This window comes from Leptosomus discolor, chromosome 24, assembly GCF_034619465.1.
Source record: "Leptosomus discolor isolate bLepDis1 chromosome 24, bLepDis1.hap2, whole genome shotgun sequence".
In the NCBI taxonomy this organism is placed as follows: Eukaryota; Metazoa; Chordata; class Aves; order Leptosomiformes; family Leptosomidae; genus Leptosomus; species Leptosomus discolor.
The window spans coordinates 4,837,914-4,854,162 of NC_141414.1; the positions used below are offsets into that span (position 1 = coordinate 4,837,914).

Here is a 16,249-nt window from a genome sequence, read left to right on the forward strand (position 1 = left end):
GTAAACACTGCATTGCCCTTATAAAAATGGAAAGCCAACACGAAGCAGAGATACTCAGGAGTAGCTCAGAACGGAGACAGGAGAACACTGAGCACAAACACAACACGCTGCAGTCCAAGGGCCAAAAAACCCGCACGGTTCAGCGATGCAGAAGGGCTGCACTGACTGAGCCTCATTTATTTCAGCAGAACCCCGGGAATCCTTCTGGGGAGCCCCGGCTGACGGGAGGGGGAATCGTCCAAAGCCTCCGCGCTACTGCCGAAGGGCGTTCTCCGGCGCGGGCGGCATCTCCGCGTCCGCGTAAAACTGAGCGATTTGGTCTTTGTACTTCTGTGCCACCACCGATCTCTTCAGCTTCATGGTTGGGCCTGTGGAAAAAACACAGCACGAGGCTTTACTGGTGACGGTACCAGAGACACCCATCAGCACTGGAGCGAAGCCAGCCCGGAGGAAGAGTCAGAACCCATGAACAGACAGCGGTTTCTGAATTTCTCTTTGCAATGAGTAAAATCTCCCTTTTCCTTCCCCTGTGAACAGAAACAGCCCAACTACCCTGCAACAGACAACGCAGAACCCCGGCTAAGCGCAGCCCAGCTCAGTTCTGCCGGGCAGGACTGGGAATTCATCCCACCCTCCCCCAAACTACGGCACGGAAGAGCCCCAGTGAGGAAGGGCCGTGAGCAGCTCTGCGTATCAGGCTCCTGGTTGTGTTGTCTGCTCAACGGCCAAGGAAGGGGGGACGGGGTGACCCCAAGTGCTCCACCCACCACTCACCAAGCTCTCCACCAAAGAGAGAGAAGTCCTTCTCCAGAAGGACCCACTTCTGGACTTTCTGGGCATTGGAGGTGGCTCCCTCGTTGACTGCCGAGATCCCCTTCTGGATGGCCGCGTAGACAGCCTTGTCTTTGCTGCTGAGGATTTCGGAGACTTTGGTAGCCTTGCTGCCCAGCTTTTGACAGTATTCGATGGCTTCTGGAGTGAGGTCATCTCCTGGCTCGCCAGTTTCTGCGTCAACATTGCACTGCAAGGCAAGTCAGAACAGGCCACTTCATCCCCCTGAACCCTCAAGTCCCCTCCCACTAACGGGCCCCGGGACGTTGCCCGATCTCCTCCCCCACCCCCGATTAATCAATCTCTGCCCTTTCCGTACACTTGGTGCAACCTCTGCTTCAACCGAAACCTCGTCGGGGCAAAAACGCAGCTGAAACTCCTCAGCTCTGCCTACTCAACACCCAGGAGCCAGCTGGGTACGGAGCTCATCTTCCAAGCTCCTCCTGTGCCATCCCCAGCTGATCCCTTTTTCCTGGAGCTTTTTTCTGGGCCAGAGTTTACTTCCCTACACCCCACAGCAGCGTCACAGCCTGTGGGAAGTCCCCACACGCAGCACCACCACCTCCAGGGCCTGGCTCAGCCCCTCCTGCACAAGGTGAGGAGGTCACAGGCAGGAGGTCCTCGCTAAGGAGCCGTTAGCACCGCCCTGAGAAAGCCCCCAGCCTGCGGGGGCTCCAGCGAGAAGGCAGCGCAGGCCACCCAGGATGCGTCACTGTGGAGCTTGAAGCAACCAGTGACAGCTCGCTGGTGCCCAGACCGCTCTGGGAGGCCCTGAAAACGAGTAAGGAAAGCAGGAGGGTTTTATCTTTTTTCAGTCTGACTTTTAGGTCTTTTACTTCTGTGTCTTTCTGCCTCACGTGGTGCAGAGAGGAACAGTTGCCCTGAGCAGAACCCGACAGCTCAGGCAACGCTCGTTTTTCCGCACGGTTACAACTGCTGTTTGCAACCCGGGCACAAGCCACACTCCCCGACGCCTCCTGTCTCTGGAGGTCAGTGTGACAGCGGGTAACAACTCTCTTCCTCACTGGAACCAAACACATGCAGCGCCAGAGGTGGACCCCAGCCTCCTCCCCGTTACCTTCAGCGTTAGAAGCATAGCAAGGAACTTGGCTTTGTCTCCAACCAACATCGCGTTGCTGATGATGGGAACAGCATCTTTCACCGCGTCCTCGATTGGAACGGGAGGGATGTTTTCACCTCCTGCCGTGATGATGAGCTCTGGAAAACAGCCACATCCTGATTAACGCTTAGAGCTTTCCCCCTTCCTTCACAGCCTGAAATAACTTTGTGCCTATCGGGTCACACAGTGAGGCTGGGTCCTGGCATCCAGGGAAGGCAGCAAACCAGGCGCCCTCCAGCCAGGCCAGGGGAGATGAGAGCGGGGTGTGCGGGCAAAGAGCATCGCCAGCTGCTTCAGCGCTCCGGAGAGGCTGTTTGGGAACGCGGGGGGCGGTGTACGAGCGCCTCAGGACCCTGCCACCGTCCCCTTGGGCTCTAAGGCATGTAAAGCTGTTCCCAAGCTGCTCAAAAACTGAAGTAAAAAAATTTGCAGAGGCAAAGCAGAGTTTTTGACAGTAGAGTGTGGTGTGGAGCGGGGGAGAGCCTGCCTTTGGGGCTGCCTGGTACGGGTGTCTGAAAGCAGCTCCTCTGCGTGACCGTTTATCTCTGTGACGACTGAAGTCTTGTGTGACGTTGGATCTGTTCGGGCTTGGTCAAACTGGTGTCTCTAGAACTGCGTTGCCACAAGCCAGTTTCTCAACAGTGTGAAGCTGTTGTTTCCTCTCGGAGGTTAACTGGCCAAGCTGGCTGAAACTGGAGGGAGCTGGCAGTGCAGACCTGGACAGGTCCAGCCCCATCAAACAAGCCAGCAAAGCACTAACTCCCGCTTCTGAAACCAGAGGATTTCCCCCTTGCTCTGCAAACACACGCTGGTTTCAGAGGTCATCCCTCTCCTCCATCACACACCGTGTCACATGCTCAGGGGCAGGACACGCTGCAGCCACATTCAGGTTAAAAACTTCAGAAGTATTTAAATAATCGTCTGTGGGAGCCACAGCCATGTAACCAGCAGGGCCCGAACTGCACCGCCTCAGACAAAGCCAGGGGACGCGTTACCTTTAATTCTGCCCGTGATGTAGAGGAATCCGTCCTTATCGTGCTTGCCCAGGTCGCCCGAATGCAGCCAGCCATCCTCATCGATTGCCTCTCTGGTCTTTTCTTCCATGTTCAGATAGCCCATGAAGATGTGCCTTCCCGAGAAGCAGACCTCCCCGGTGCTGTCTCCATCTGGCTTGTGAATCAGCGTCCGGCAGCCCGTGACTTCCTTTCCACAGCTTGAAGACAACACAAACACGTGGCATTTTTTTTTTTTTTTTTTTTTTTAAATTGAATAGCAGCAGAGTGAGATCAGAGCTGTACCCTCTCAAGCTCAAGTGTCTGAACAAAGCCAGGCAGCTTTCCATTACAACTGCTCCAGCAAGGAACTCACAAACTCAAAAGGCACCTGCTTATGTAAAGGGAACGACAGACAAAGTTGTTATTGCAGAGATTGCTGCTCACACACCTGGTGTTTTCCACTCATTGTTCTCAAACACCTGAGCTTTGAATTGAAGATTTGTGTCCTTGGCAGCAAGCTCCTACTGACGGTGGTATTCACGCTGCAGACTGAACCCACGGGGACTGAACAAGCCATTCCAAGCCCCAGCCAGCCTTACTGCACCTACCCAGCTGACATTACAGTGACCCGTAGGCTCGAGTCACCAGCTCTTCCCATCCATCCCTCGCTTCCCCCTCAGTTCCTACAGAACCCAGGCCAAGCTAAATTTAAGTACAACACGGCTGTTGCCCTTGGCAGACCTCTTCACCCGCAAGACATGACCAAAGGAACTGACTCCCTGGCCAGCAAGACGCTGGGGATGAGCTGCATCGGGCGAGACGGACCTGCCGGATGGCAGAGAAACCTCAGAGCGACCCTCCCTGCCGGCCAGCAGCGCTCTGCTCCCAGTGGGGCTTTACCTGGTGAGCTTGAAGGCGTGAGGTAAAGAGATGGTGTGAGGCCCAGAGCTCTCGCTCATGCCGTACAGCTCCAACACAGGAATGTTCAGACTCAGGAAAAACTCCAGCGTCTCTCTGGTGATGGGAGCAGCCCCCGTGTAGCACTTGGTGCACCGGTCCAGCCCAAGGGCCTTCCGCACTTTCTTGTACACCAGGTGCCTGGCTAAGCGGAAGTTCACCGGGATGTCAGAGTACCTGTCGGGAGAAGTGGTTACAGGAGCTCAGACACCGAGGGGAACTCCTCCTCCCCCTTCCTCCTTTCCTCTTCATCCTATTTTAGTTCGTTCAGTAAAAGAACCCATTATTTCCCCTCCAGCCCTCTGGTCCAAGCGCTACATTTGGCTTTTACTGTCCCTAAGCCTGGCTTGTCACCTGGGATGCAATCCCTGAGCCGGCAGTAAAGCTCTCCTAATACTCACAGCACCCCCGAAGCGTAGCTCATAGTTACCCACTCATCCGCTTCAGGTTTGTCTGCAGCCCGACTCCCTTGGCCCACGACGCCACTTTCCTTCTGAGCGCTGAGGACTTTGCGCCTACGGATTTCATTTTTTCTTCCATTTTTTCCCAGACACGAGGAACGCCCAAAAAAGCAGTCGGCCTCACTTCCCGCAGGGTGTCCACCAGGGTGCCCTGAGCAAAGCAGCATTTCATACAGCTTTCAAAAGCGCGTCCCCAGAGACCTCAGGGCAGCACTGGTCACTGGCCAACGCTCAGGACTTGGCCATCAATTTCAAACCAGGAACGGTTTCCAGCTGCAGCGCCACCAGGAGCAAGGAAGCCCAGGAGCACCCACGTGCCACAGCGGTTTTGAGAAGCCAGCGAGGGTCGATGCTTTCAGCGCCAGCGCTGACACAGCGCCGAGACAAGAATCGCTCTCAGGGCGCAGGTTGAACACTGGGGGCACTTGGCAGCGTGGACGGAGCAAACACAAAGCTGTTGCTCAACCAGGCTGTCGGGGTGGAGAACGGGTGCCGGGCGAGACACCAAGAAGCTCCTCGTTGTGAAGTGCTTGGCCAGTTTAGCCCAGCTTGCAACGGAGTCAAAAGGTCACAGGGGCTGCGTGTGTCAAACCAACACCCCTTGAACAGGAGCAGCCAGTCACCCCCACAGCCTTCGGAACGGCGAGGCAAGCCAGCCGCGCTTGCTCCAAAGCCCCCCCACCCCAGCTACGAGCGCGGGGGTGGGCGCAGGGTTTTGATTCCCTTACGGTTTTACCTTTAAGGCATCCGGTCGCGCGAAGAACACCTGGACGCCGAACGTCATCGCCGACCAGATATCCGACATCTGCGCGGCAATGTGGCTGAGGGGCAGGTAGCTGACCACCACCTCCTGCTTCTCCTGGGCGTCTGTCAGCAGGATGAAGCGCCCGGCCGCCGCCGCCGTCCACGTCAGCTGTAACCAGGACCCCCCGGGCAGGATGAGGCGCCGGCTCCTCCCAGCAGGCCCCGCGCGGAACACGCGGCGCACAAGGCTGACGTCCCGCGAGCGCAATGTCAGGCACGTTTCTCAGCCGCTCCCTCCCCCAGCGCCCACCCAAGGCCCCAGTTCTGGGCAGGGCAGCGGTACAAAAAGACACTCACGTTGTCGTGGCTGAGCATCACTCCCTTTGGCTGCCCAGTTGTCCCCGAGGTATAGATCAGTGTACAGCACTGGTTAGGCTTCTGCGACTCGATGATTTCACGGAGCTGAGTATCTGGAACATCTTTGCCAAGGCCCATGAACTCACTCCACTGTACGCAGAAGAGAAGAGCTCGATCACTTTGTAGGCTATCACTCACGTGCCAAACTAAACCCTTTGCTACCCACAAAGAGAAGGAAAGCATCTCCTACATCCAAACCTCCGGCAGAATCTGGAAGAGGTTGTAAATATGCACTGTCAGCCCCACCATGTTTCCTGGCTGCCACAGGAGGCACGGCAAGAAGCAGAAAAGGAGACAGATCCACCCTGAGGGAGCTCACTCGCTCTGTAACAGCCCTGGTATTGCCAGAGTGCAGAGCTGGAGTAACGGTGGGACCCGAGGCTGCCTTGCAGAGGTCAGGACGCTAACACCCTCCCTCATGACACGGACTATCAAAGTTTGAACATCCATAGCCTCAGCGAGGCAAGCAAACCCTCACAACATAAGCTCACATGACGACAGCCCCGTGGAAGGGCGTTGCTCGCAAGCCATCGGCTAAGCCCAGCCGGTACCTACAAGGCATTAAGATGCCCCGTACTTACGGAGTACAGATTTGGTCTCTTCTCTTTTAGCTCTTCCCCATACTGGACAATTGCTTTCAGATGAGGTAGTTTATGCTGAATCTGTGTGAAGACGGGAGATTCGTGAGGAGGAGCAAATCCTGCTCGTCCCTTTTAAGCCTCATAACCCACCACTTAACACCCTCCTGCTCCTCGCCATTTTAAGTAAAGCTCAGAGAAGCTCGTCTTGTCGTGAAAGAGAACGGGGAAGGCCGACTCGAGACAGTGATCGTTCGGACTGGGGTGTTGCCAGACCACCTAGGGCCTGCTCAATTTTTCGTTTTGGCTTCTCACGTTAAGCTCAAAGGCTCTGCTAAGCTGTGGAACCACCATTTAACCTCTCGTGAGATTTAGCACTAGTGACTGACTACTCCTCTGAGCAGGGAGCACACACCAACAGGCTCCACCAGTTCACCTCTGCTTTCAGATCCAGCACTTCCCTCAGCTGACAACCTCCCACGGCATTTACCCTCCCACATCTGTCAACAGGATGCTGTAGCCCCCAGCCCTTTTAAAAGTGTATTTACCTCTAAGATTTTCTGCAGCTGTTTATGGTTTTCCACAACCACAACGTTGGCACTACAGTTCTCTGCTACATAATGACAGGCCTCAGGGGAGTTTGTAGTGTAGACACCAACAGCAAATCCACTAGAAAAGGAGAAAAACAAAACGGAGAAGCAAAAACACAGAATCAGAGGATGAGCAGAGCTGCTGGCAGAATTCAGACCATTTCAAACTTTAACAGTTAGAAAGACTATCCCATAAAACAACAACAAAAAGTGGAGGAACTTAATTTCAAGAGCAAAGGCTCTGTTCTGGGGGATGGGAAATGTCAGAGTGGTGTAAGGGACCAAAATGTCTCAGGTGGAAGAAAGCTATCAAAATCCAGCGCTGTGATTCTCTGCCATTTTGTAGAATCACAGAATCATCATATTTTTCACCAGAGTATAAGCAAGTATGCTTTTGGATTGACCTACTGTTCATCTTATTTTGAGAGAAGCACCTGGCTGAAAAATTAATTTTTTTTGTCTCATTGATGGATAATGAAGTAAAGAGAGAGCTGAGGTTCTAGCTGTCTTCATTAAATTAAAATATAAGCAGCTGGTTTGATTTTGGGGGTTTTTGTGGCTTGTTTTGTTGTGCTTTTTTTCTTTTTTTTTTAATCAAAACCTGCTTTTCACATGAACACTGGAATGACTATCTGAATGCTAAAGAAAATGCCTGTCGAGAGACAACGCTCGTTCTCACCCCGCAAGGATAGCTCCAATGTCAGCAATAAACCACTCTGCAGAGTTAAATCCCAAGATGCACACTCCATGGAAACGCTCCAGTCCCAGCTGTAAACAAGAGAGGAGGTTACAGCAATTTTGTTTTGCCTTTGAAGAACGGTTAATTTACGGATCTCTGCTGCGAGCACGACGTCGAGGGAGAAGTTCACGCTATTATACACAGTCATTCACATCGAAAAACGTCCCCAGACCCAACAGGGAACCAGCGAAGGTCCCCAGCAGACACTGTGCCCCTTCACCAGCAGGCAGGATTTGCTCAGGTCTGCACTTGGCGTGACCAACCCTAACGGTACTGTAGCACTACAATGCAGGCAGTTTCCAGTTCCCTTTGGGCTGGGAACGAGAAGGTAAGAGGTTAAGTTAGACAACACCAACTGAGCTACTCAGTCATTTGGTGCAGGTTGGATACGTCAGGTATCAATCATGACAGGAGCAACAAGCTCCAACGACAGTCAGAGGCACTTTGCTATGGAATTCCAGCTGCTGAAGTCCCTGTCTTTTAAATCTCCTTCAGCCACGCTCTGGTTCTGGCCCACAGTGGAAGTACGTAGATGGGAAGATCCCACCATAGGAGTGAAAACTGAGCGGCCTTAACCTCAAGAAATAAGACTTCATAACGACAACAGTAAGTACATGTAATGTTGGCTTCTCTCTGAGTGCCTCAACTCCCAGCAGTACAGGCAAAAGGCTCAGCCAGTTTGGACACTTCAGTCTGATTCGTAAGCATCCAAGTTTTTTCTTAGAAAGACGAAAATTTACACTCCTCAGGAGGGGTGTTGTCCAGGTTCGACATGTACCTCAAACACCTCTCTCTAAACGTTCCCTTACGCACTTTGTTAGTTGAATGTGGAAGCAACTCGCAAGAAATTAATCAAAAATAGCTGTTCACGGCACGGTCTGGTATTTCCCGGTCACTTTAAGACTCGCCTACACTCAGAGAATTTGCAGGTTTAAGATACAGTTGACCACAGCCATTTCAGCAGTTAAATTGGCTGAACGTGGAGGAGGAGCAGAATTCATCAAAAGCTTACCTTCAGAAAGCTTTTTGCCGCTTTCCAGCACTCGTCATAGTACATCTTGTACGTTAGCTTTATCCACTGGCCATCCTTTTTGGATGCAAGGGCATAATAATCCCCATATTTACTAGTGGCTTCCTGGAACAGCTCGTGAACAGTCTTTGGTGCCTCACTGCCTATGCCCTGTTCGTCCACCCTCAGTCTGACCTCTCCATCGCGTCGTGTCGTCCACACACCGGTGGCAGCAGGTGAAGAGGCTGGTTTGAAAGAAAAGTGCTCAGCATCTTACATTCAGAAACTGCTTGCTGCCAGAAACGGGAATGCAAGTATCAAACCTGAAAGCAAATGCTAATATACCCCCTCCCACCCCGCTTTTTTTGACCTTGTGGTCTTGGCAAGTTCGCCACACGACCCCCAGTATTTTAGACCAGGACTAACACACGAGGCCTCTAAAGCACTTTCAAAATGTTGTTAAACATTTCCCACTTACGTCTCCCTCTAACCTGCTTTGCTGCCCTAAAGCTCTTGTACTGCTCAGGTGGCACCTTCCTGCAACAATCACATACACTGTGGGTTTTTTTCGTTTTAAGGAGGACTGAAAGCAGTACATTATCACCTGGCAGGTCAGCATTGGGCAGCAACAACACCTATTTTACTCCTTGAAGCACATCTGTGCTTCAAAGTCAAAGCTCAAGATTCTTCTGGACAGACCATCCTGCAATTTGAGTTTCTTCTTCCATTGTTACGGTTTGATAAACTCCTCCCTCATTTCAAGAACAACTTTATGCACACCTCAAACGAAAAATTTCTTCCACTTACCTTTGAAACCAAGCGTGTCTGTCTGACATCCCTCTGTCTTGGTATCTGCAGCCGTCTCAACGCTGTGGACCTCAACAGTTCTGCAAGGCAAAAGCAATTAGCCCTGGACAGGCTTTAGCACACTGGCTGAAGAACATCCTTGCTCCATCACTGAATCAGATCAGCCCTTGGATGTCAAAGGGGTTCCTGATGTTCTGCAGGTGACTTTATTAGTTTTACCAGCCTGCACGGCTACGGCAGCGGAACAGCTCCCCCTCAGAGCGTGCAAGCTTTGCCTGCACTGCTCTGAAACACACGTGTGCTGTCCTCATTGTAGCCACCACTTCAGATAAGCTGCAGAAGAATCCATAAACACGTCATCCAGAAAACAGCGATAATTTAATACCAGAGGTCTGCTCTAGGTGCCTGAAACAAAGGGTCCACAGCAGTGAGGAGGAGGAGGCGGGGGGCAGGAAGGGGCATACCGATCTGGTGCTTATCTCCTGTCTGCAATATGTGAGTCTAACCAAGGGGGGGCCCAGCGGGCTGTCTCCTAAGCAGTACAGCAGCCCCCTGGCTCGGGGAAACCCGCCGAGATTTCCTGCAGAAGGCCAGGAAATTGATTGAACAGGAAATCTTGTTCTTGGGTATTCCTAATACCAGTTAGTGCATCAGCTCCCACCAGATGTTTGTGAAGAAATAGGAACAGGCACATCCCCCCTCTACTTCAGCCACGCTCCTCACCAGGAACCCGACCTGCGGGGCCACGTGGAAGTTGCCCCTTTTACACTCAACCTGGCAAGATCTGGTGAAATGCCACCTGCCCGCAGGTGTAGAACAGCGTTCCTCCTCCATCCCTTTCCGAGACAGACTCTCACAGCCAGGAGGGATGAGGATAAGGAATAATCAAGTCGCACGTCCCACTTCAGACCACGAGTTGGAAGCCAGACCCTGTGAGATCTGCTACTCGAGCCCCTCGGCTCTGCTCCCTGGGACATCCCGCCCTCCAACCCACAGGCAGATGATGTCTGTTCCCCTACCGTGGGCAATACCCCACTTGGACCACCGGCGTAGCGCTAAGGTGCAAGTTTTAGTCGCCCCACGATTCTATTCCAGAGAACCAAAATTTCCATCTTGCCTGGCCAAACAGCCCCCCCGGGGCCCTTCGCTCCAGGCCATCAAAGGTGTTGGTATCTCCACGCCAGCGCCAAGTGTTTGCTCTTCCCCACGGCAACGTGCGGCGCAAGGTGTCTCCTGCGCCCGCTCCCGGGTCTTCTGGAAGGGCTGCAGGCCTCTGACATCACAACAGCCCGCGCCCTCCGCAGGGGCAGCTCTCGGGCAAGAAGCCCCAACGTCTCTGCTGGTGACAATGGGACCACACCTGCACACGGGCAGGAGCTCCTCTGTCCCGTGCAAACTCCTGGGCCTAATGCAGGCAGGGTTCCCCCGCAAGCCCCAGGTTTTCCTCCCTTTCTACCAGGCCAAAGGGAAGACAGGGCAGCACAAGGCACTGTGGGAATTTCAGTGTAATAAAGGGGTAAATCGCTTCCCCCTGGTTTATGTTTTCTCTGAATTTCTAGGGGACAGTCAACTGCTACTGCTTTGGGCATATAAGGTTGAAGGCACAGAGAAGATTTGTCATGGCTACTCCCACGTACTGTCCAAAAGCAGAACTGCTTCTCGTAACTAATCCGCAAGCCAGAAACCAGAGGGAAGTAAATATTTTTTTTTTCTTTTATTTCCCCCAAAGGGATTACAAGATGTTCCCTACTACACATTTCCTCCTCATTACTGAGACCATTTTTCAGCACAAATTAATCCTCAGTTGCAACAGTTCTGCGCTATTTCTCCACCAGCTTTTATGATCAAAGTATGCAAATGACCCAGTGGTATCAGGAAAAAAGCCCCAGCTATCTCCCCTTCAGTGGGCCACGTCATCTTTTTCTCCCCCTTACGCCTTGTCATTCAAATACAGCCTGAAAAAAATTAGGCAAAGGGGTTTTCGTCAGCTACATCCCATTACACTGTGGTGAGATATAGACCCTTAAATACCGATCTGTTCTTTACCAAGAGGCTGCTTAGATTTACAGAGACTAACAGGAGTCTGATGAAACCCAGCGCGGGTACTGCACGTCCCTACAGAGGCACCTCTGTTTACAGAACAGCAACACTTCACAAACAAAAGTATTTGAGCAGCGCCCTCCCAACTACATAAAATGATCAGTTATGCAAAGTTCCTTTATAAGAGGTGATCTTTCTGACTAGGCAGAATATTCTACCACTCCCGCGCCTTAAGTTTATATCGAATGCACAGTTCTTCAAGCTCCATCCTCTGTGTGGTACCCATGTACTGCAAATTTAATGCTGTTCCTCTTCTTCTGAGAGGGTGAGACTGCAGATTCGGATTTTGGAAGTAGTAATAAATGTTTGAAATTTCTTCCCAAATAAGCTTAATTAATCTAAGTAAACAGGACAGAATACAAACTATATCCTATGTCTACAGGTCACCACAGCGAAAATAAAATCTTAAATTAGACAAACCTAGTTGAAGAGTGAAGCAGTACGTCATCCAGTGACACCTCACAGTTCCCTTGAGGATCCGAATTAAAATAAGCTGCGGGGACTGGCTCTGCGAGTGCCACACGTGCGTCTGACTCACACAGCATTGTCCCTGTAAAAACAGGTTTTGAGAATTAAAACACAATCAAACACTACGGTAAAATCAGCCTCTGCTGACGGGGGATTACCTGACCAAGGCAACCCCTCAGCAGGCACGACCCAGACTGCTGCATTTGCATGAAGGACAATCAATCCGGCCGGCGGACACAGCGCACTCCGCATTGCGCTCCCGGCATTCGGAAAAACCCCCTCGCCGGTAGAGGATACCTCCACTCCCACATCCAAAACCGAGCGTGACAATTACAGCTTTGGAAGAGCACCGGGAGCCTAACGATTCCCGTTTGGCACCCCCTTCACCCCAAACGCTCCCGCTCGGCTCTCGGAACCCCCCCAAACCCCCCCCCCCGGGCAGGGCTCCGGGTCCAGCCTTACACCGCATCGCCTTTGTGCAGCCTCTCCTCCCGCAGCCGCTCCGGACCAGCTCCAAGGACGACGTGTAATATCCTTTATTTTTAAACTAGCGCCCAGGAGGCAGATCTGGAGCATCTTATGTCATGTGCTGCCTGCCTCGCAATTGGAAGCCGCTCGTCACCCCACATCGCCGCCTCTTAAAGACGCTCTGGCCCCACGCCTGCTCACCAGCCTCGGGCACGCCGGGACTTTGGGGTCCCCTCAGACCCCCAGAGATTTAACCTGTTCTCGTAAAAATCAGCGCTTCTGCAGTGTTCGGCGGCTCCTACGCTGCTCTCAGGACCTTGTTGTTGGGGGATTTTGTCACCCAAACGAAGTGTTTTCTAACACTGAAAGCAACGATTTTATTTAAGGTTTACATTTGTCAAAAGCCTTTGATGCTTATGACTTGACAGGCTGAGTTTTAATTGTTTCAAGGGATTTCTGACTGACTGGAGATGAATTTCATTATCCTTGATCTTTTTAAAACGGGGGGGTTTGCATGCTATTTTGTACCTGCATTAGACAGCCACAGTTTAAAGCAGGCAGTGTTTGTCTCCATGATGACAGACAGCAGCAAAAGGAAGGAGCCCTTTTATCTAATTAATCCGACACAGCCAAGCTGCAGCGTTCTGCCTCTGAAGGGTGGGGAAAGCCACAATTCCCAGTAGGCAGACCTGCCTCCAGCCCAGGAAAGCACATCCCCCCACTTCCACTTACTCATCTGCGCAGGGACACGTTGCCGCTCACGCCACGCTCTGCCACAGGCTCCAATTCACCACGCGAAAAATAGTTTAATTCACAAGCAGCTGAGAAAGGGATGTCTCCAAAAACCCCATCTCTGAAGCTCCGAGATAACTGGCAGATGTCACCCAGCACCCCACTCTAGGCTAAAACACCAGAGCAGTTTATTCCGGGTTTTTTTGGCGTGGGTTTTTGTTTTTTTGTTTTTTTTTTTTTTGTTTTTTTTTTTGTTTTTTTTTTTTAATAAGACAGCTGTGAGAAAAGGAGCATTATCTCTACAGAGCAGCCCAGTGCAAGGAGCAGCCGCCCAGACCTGTAAAACCTGGGTTTACTTCCCTCCCCAGCCTGGAGGAACTCAAACCACATCTAGAAGAGCGCGCCGGTTACCAGACTGCACGGTGCCTGCTGGAGGTGGCACCACCACCTCTCCTGCTCAAGGCCAGACCGAGGCAGGAGGCGAGGAGGAACGGATCGTAGAAGCCGTCATCAGGCCTGACCCCCCCTTTCACACTACTGTACCCATGTTTCTTCCCAGCACCCCACCCCAAGGAGCCCAAGGCTCCCCTGCCTCCCTGCGGGAAGCTTTTCCCTCTGCACTAATGACGGCGTTTCTCTTGCCACCTGCTCCTTAATGCAGGCAGAAAGTTCCAAGGGAAAGGGTGGGGATGTCCTTACGCCAGCTGTCTCGCAGCACAGCCCAGCAAGCGCTTGGGCGGCGGAGGTTGGTTGGAAACACGTCGGGCAACAAAAGGCATCTCCCAGACGGGCGCTTCGGGCAGCAGGCTGCGGGTTTCTGCGTCACCCCCGGTCACTCAAGAGGACAAAGCGCCTCACGGTGGAGCCCCTAACTGCACCCTGCCCTCGCTGCGCACGTGCTCTTCACCGAGACACCCCCCCCGGATGGGGCACAACCCTGGCAGCAGGGTGTCCTGCTGATGGACGTTGGGTTCCCAAGTGCGGGCGCCCCAGGTTCGGCACAAGGATCAAGGACAAGAGGCTGCGCAACGTGGAAGTCCGGGGAGACGCAGCAGGCCATCGCCGTCGCCATCACACGCAGTAGGATGGGTTCTTCAAGGAGAATCTGGAGGTTAATGCCAGAGGGCCCTCAACACCGGGAGAGCAGCAGCAGCTCCCTGCACCACCACCAGCAGCAGCAGAACAACTTCTGGAGCGCCCAGGTGCGCTCGCGCCACGGAACAGAAAGCTGAAGCGCAACCTGGTTGTGCAAGTCTCCTTGTGAACGCAGGCCATGGGAATCCCCAGTCCCCCACGCATTTTATAGAACAAATTTAGGTTAGAAACAAAAGTCTGCCAATATATACCCTCTCACCAGCTCCGCTAAGCGCTGCAGCTGCCCATTCCTTCTCCGCGGCTCAGTTACAAGCACAGCGATGCTACACAAGCCTCGCTCTCACCAGAGCCAGGCTCAAACCAGAGCCAGGCTTAACACTTGTGGCAGCTCACCAGGCGTGAATGGGATCACAAATGATCCTCTCCTGTTTCCAGAGGGGTTAACACCCTGTGCTGCACCACAGCTGTTCAGGAACATGAAGAACACACACCCAAATAAAAACCTGCTGAAAGAAACCTCCCTTTTAATTAAGCCTGTGTGACAGCTTAAGTCATTTAAATACAAAGCGTCTCCTGCTTTGAGGGAGCGCGGTGTCCTAGAAGGACTGGAAGTTGGTGAACGATTTCACAGAAACCGCTGCAGAGCTTCACTGGCAAAATAAAAGTGTGACGACGTGCAAACTTGTGACAGTGAATGGAACAGGAGCAAAGGTTTCACTTGTAACAGGCTCTGAAGAGGCCTTTACTTAAAACACACGTAGAGCTTCAAAAACATCAGTTCAAATTCAGCCATCCTGACGTTTCCCAGCACAGCCCACTTTGCTTCCTGTTGCTGATTTCTTTTCTTTTTACTGGCAAAGACACCACATCTGATCCAGTCCCGTTTTCACTGTGCAGATCAGCTTTAGGAGGTTGCCACATTTCCACCAAAAGTGAAACCTGGCCTTTTTGTTCCTTTGTTTTTTTTTAAAAAAAAGATTTATTAAGTGAGGAAACAGAAGAGCTAGGCAACCCACTCTTCCTCTTTTAGAAAAATTCCACTTTTAAAAGGGCAGGGATAAAAAGGTTTTCTCCTCCGCAAGTACCACCGACCACAGGTCGGCGTATGGTGCTGGGAAATTATCTGATGCCGTAGCATGGAGAGCACGAGGAAAAATAACCCCGACCTCTCTAAGGAGGACACCACGCCAAAGGTCTTGAATGAACGACATTGCCAGCAGACATCTGACTCCACCGCAGCGCCCTCAGAGCTGAACTTTGGCTGAACAAAGCTGCCCACAGAGCATCGCTTTGTCAGCCAGAGCCGGGGCTTGCCCACCCCGAGGAGGGCGCCGGGGTGGGCTGATGGCATCGGCACCGTGCAGCTCCGCCGCCACGTAGGCCCACTGCGCAACTCCTTACTCTAAATTTCATGCAGATTGCTTCCCCAGGACACAGGGATATTTTAGGTGAAATCCCCGGCGGTGTGACTCACCAGGAGGCCGTTTTAAGTTTCTCTTTCCTCAACTGCTATTCGCCTGGCGACACCATGTGCACTCCTTCGCCCGTTGGTGGGAAATCCCCTCACCCATGAGTAAGAGGGCGCAGGGGTCTGTTTGCAGAGACAGACACATCCCCCGTGTTCCTGCCAGCCCCTGCAGCGCCCAGGGCTCTGTCTCCACTTGAAGCCCAGCCTGGCTCGGAGCTGGTGGCTGAGTCGGTACCGGAGCATCCCTGAGAGCCCAGGTCACCTCACGTTATTTCACCGTCCGTACCGAGGCAGGACTGGTGACAGCCACCCATAGGCCTTCTCGGATCCTCTGTCACCCTCAGCCCATGCTCCCTGGACAGGACAAGTCAGCCCCAAACGGACCGTGGGTTTATTCAACCAAAAACTCAAAGTATTTCGGCTCCGTTGGCCAGGCCGCCCCGCTTGTCACCACGAGCTCAGCTTGCAGTTACCGGAGAGATTAATGTCACGGTGAAAGAGCGACAACACCTGACACGGGTGGGCGCAGGCCCGGATTAAAGCACTCACGGCTGCGCAGCCTCCCCCCCACTCGGGATGCCCCGGGGTTCACCGGGGCCTTGCATGGGCTGCGGCCCGGCCAGACCGAGGCCCACAGAGCTGCGGCCCCCGCTGAACCCCCGGTGCCCTT

The 16,249-nt window shown here is 52.8% G+C and overlaps 1 protein-coding gene across 1 annotated transcript; it reads right to left on the reverse strand.

Annotated features, from left to right (window-relative positions):
• Positions 1-252: 252 nt before the first annotated feature.
• ACSBG2 (acyl-CoA synthetase bubblegum family member 2) lies at positions 253-12,285 on the reverse strand. The gene is made up of 15 exons (XM_086477522.1): positions 12,243-12,285; positions 11,769-11,898; positions 9,249-9,328; positions 8,445-8,686; positions 7,373-7,461; positions 6,652-6,772; positions 6,107-6,187; positions 5,466-5,615; positions 5,101-5,277; positions 4,334-4,515; positions 3,847-4,080; positions 2,947-3,164; positions 1,910-2,049; positions 775-1,021; positions 253-368 (listed from the first exon to the last, which is right to left on the reverse strand). Exons 1-15 carry the CDS (start codon positions 12,283-12,285, stop codon positions 253-255), a joined length of 2,250 nt encoding a protein of 749 aa, XP_086333648.1.
• Positions 12,286-16,249: the final 3,964 nt, after the last annotated feature.

Bases quoted from the DNA above. Each gene is read 5' to 3' on its own strand.
- ACSBG2 (XM_086477522.1), bottom strand. From the start codon at position 12,285: ATGCGGTGTAAGGCTGGACCCGGAGCCCTGCCCGGGGGGGGGG. The intron at 3,165-3,846 runs GTAAAGCCCCAC...GTTGTCTTCAAG, and splicing joins CACGCCTTCAAGCTCACCAG to CTGTGGAAAGGAAGTCACGG. The intron at 1,022-1,909 runs GTAACGGGGAGG...CTTGCCTTGCAG, and splicing joins CTATGCTTCTAACGCTGAAG to TGCAATGTTGACGCAGAAAC.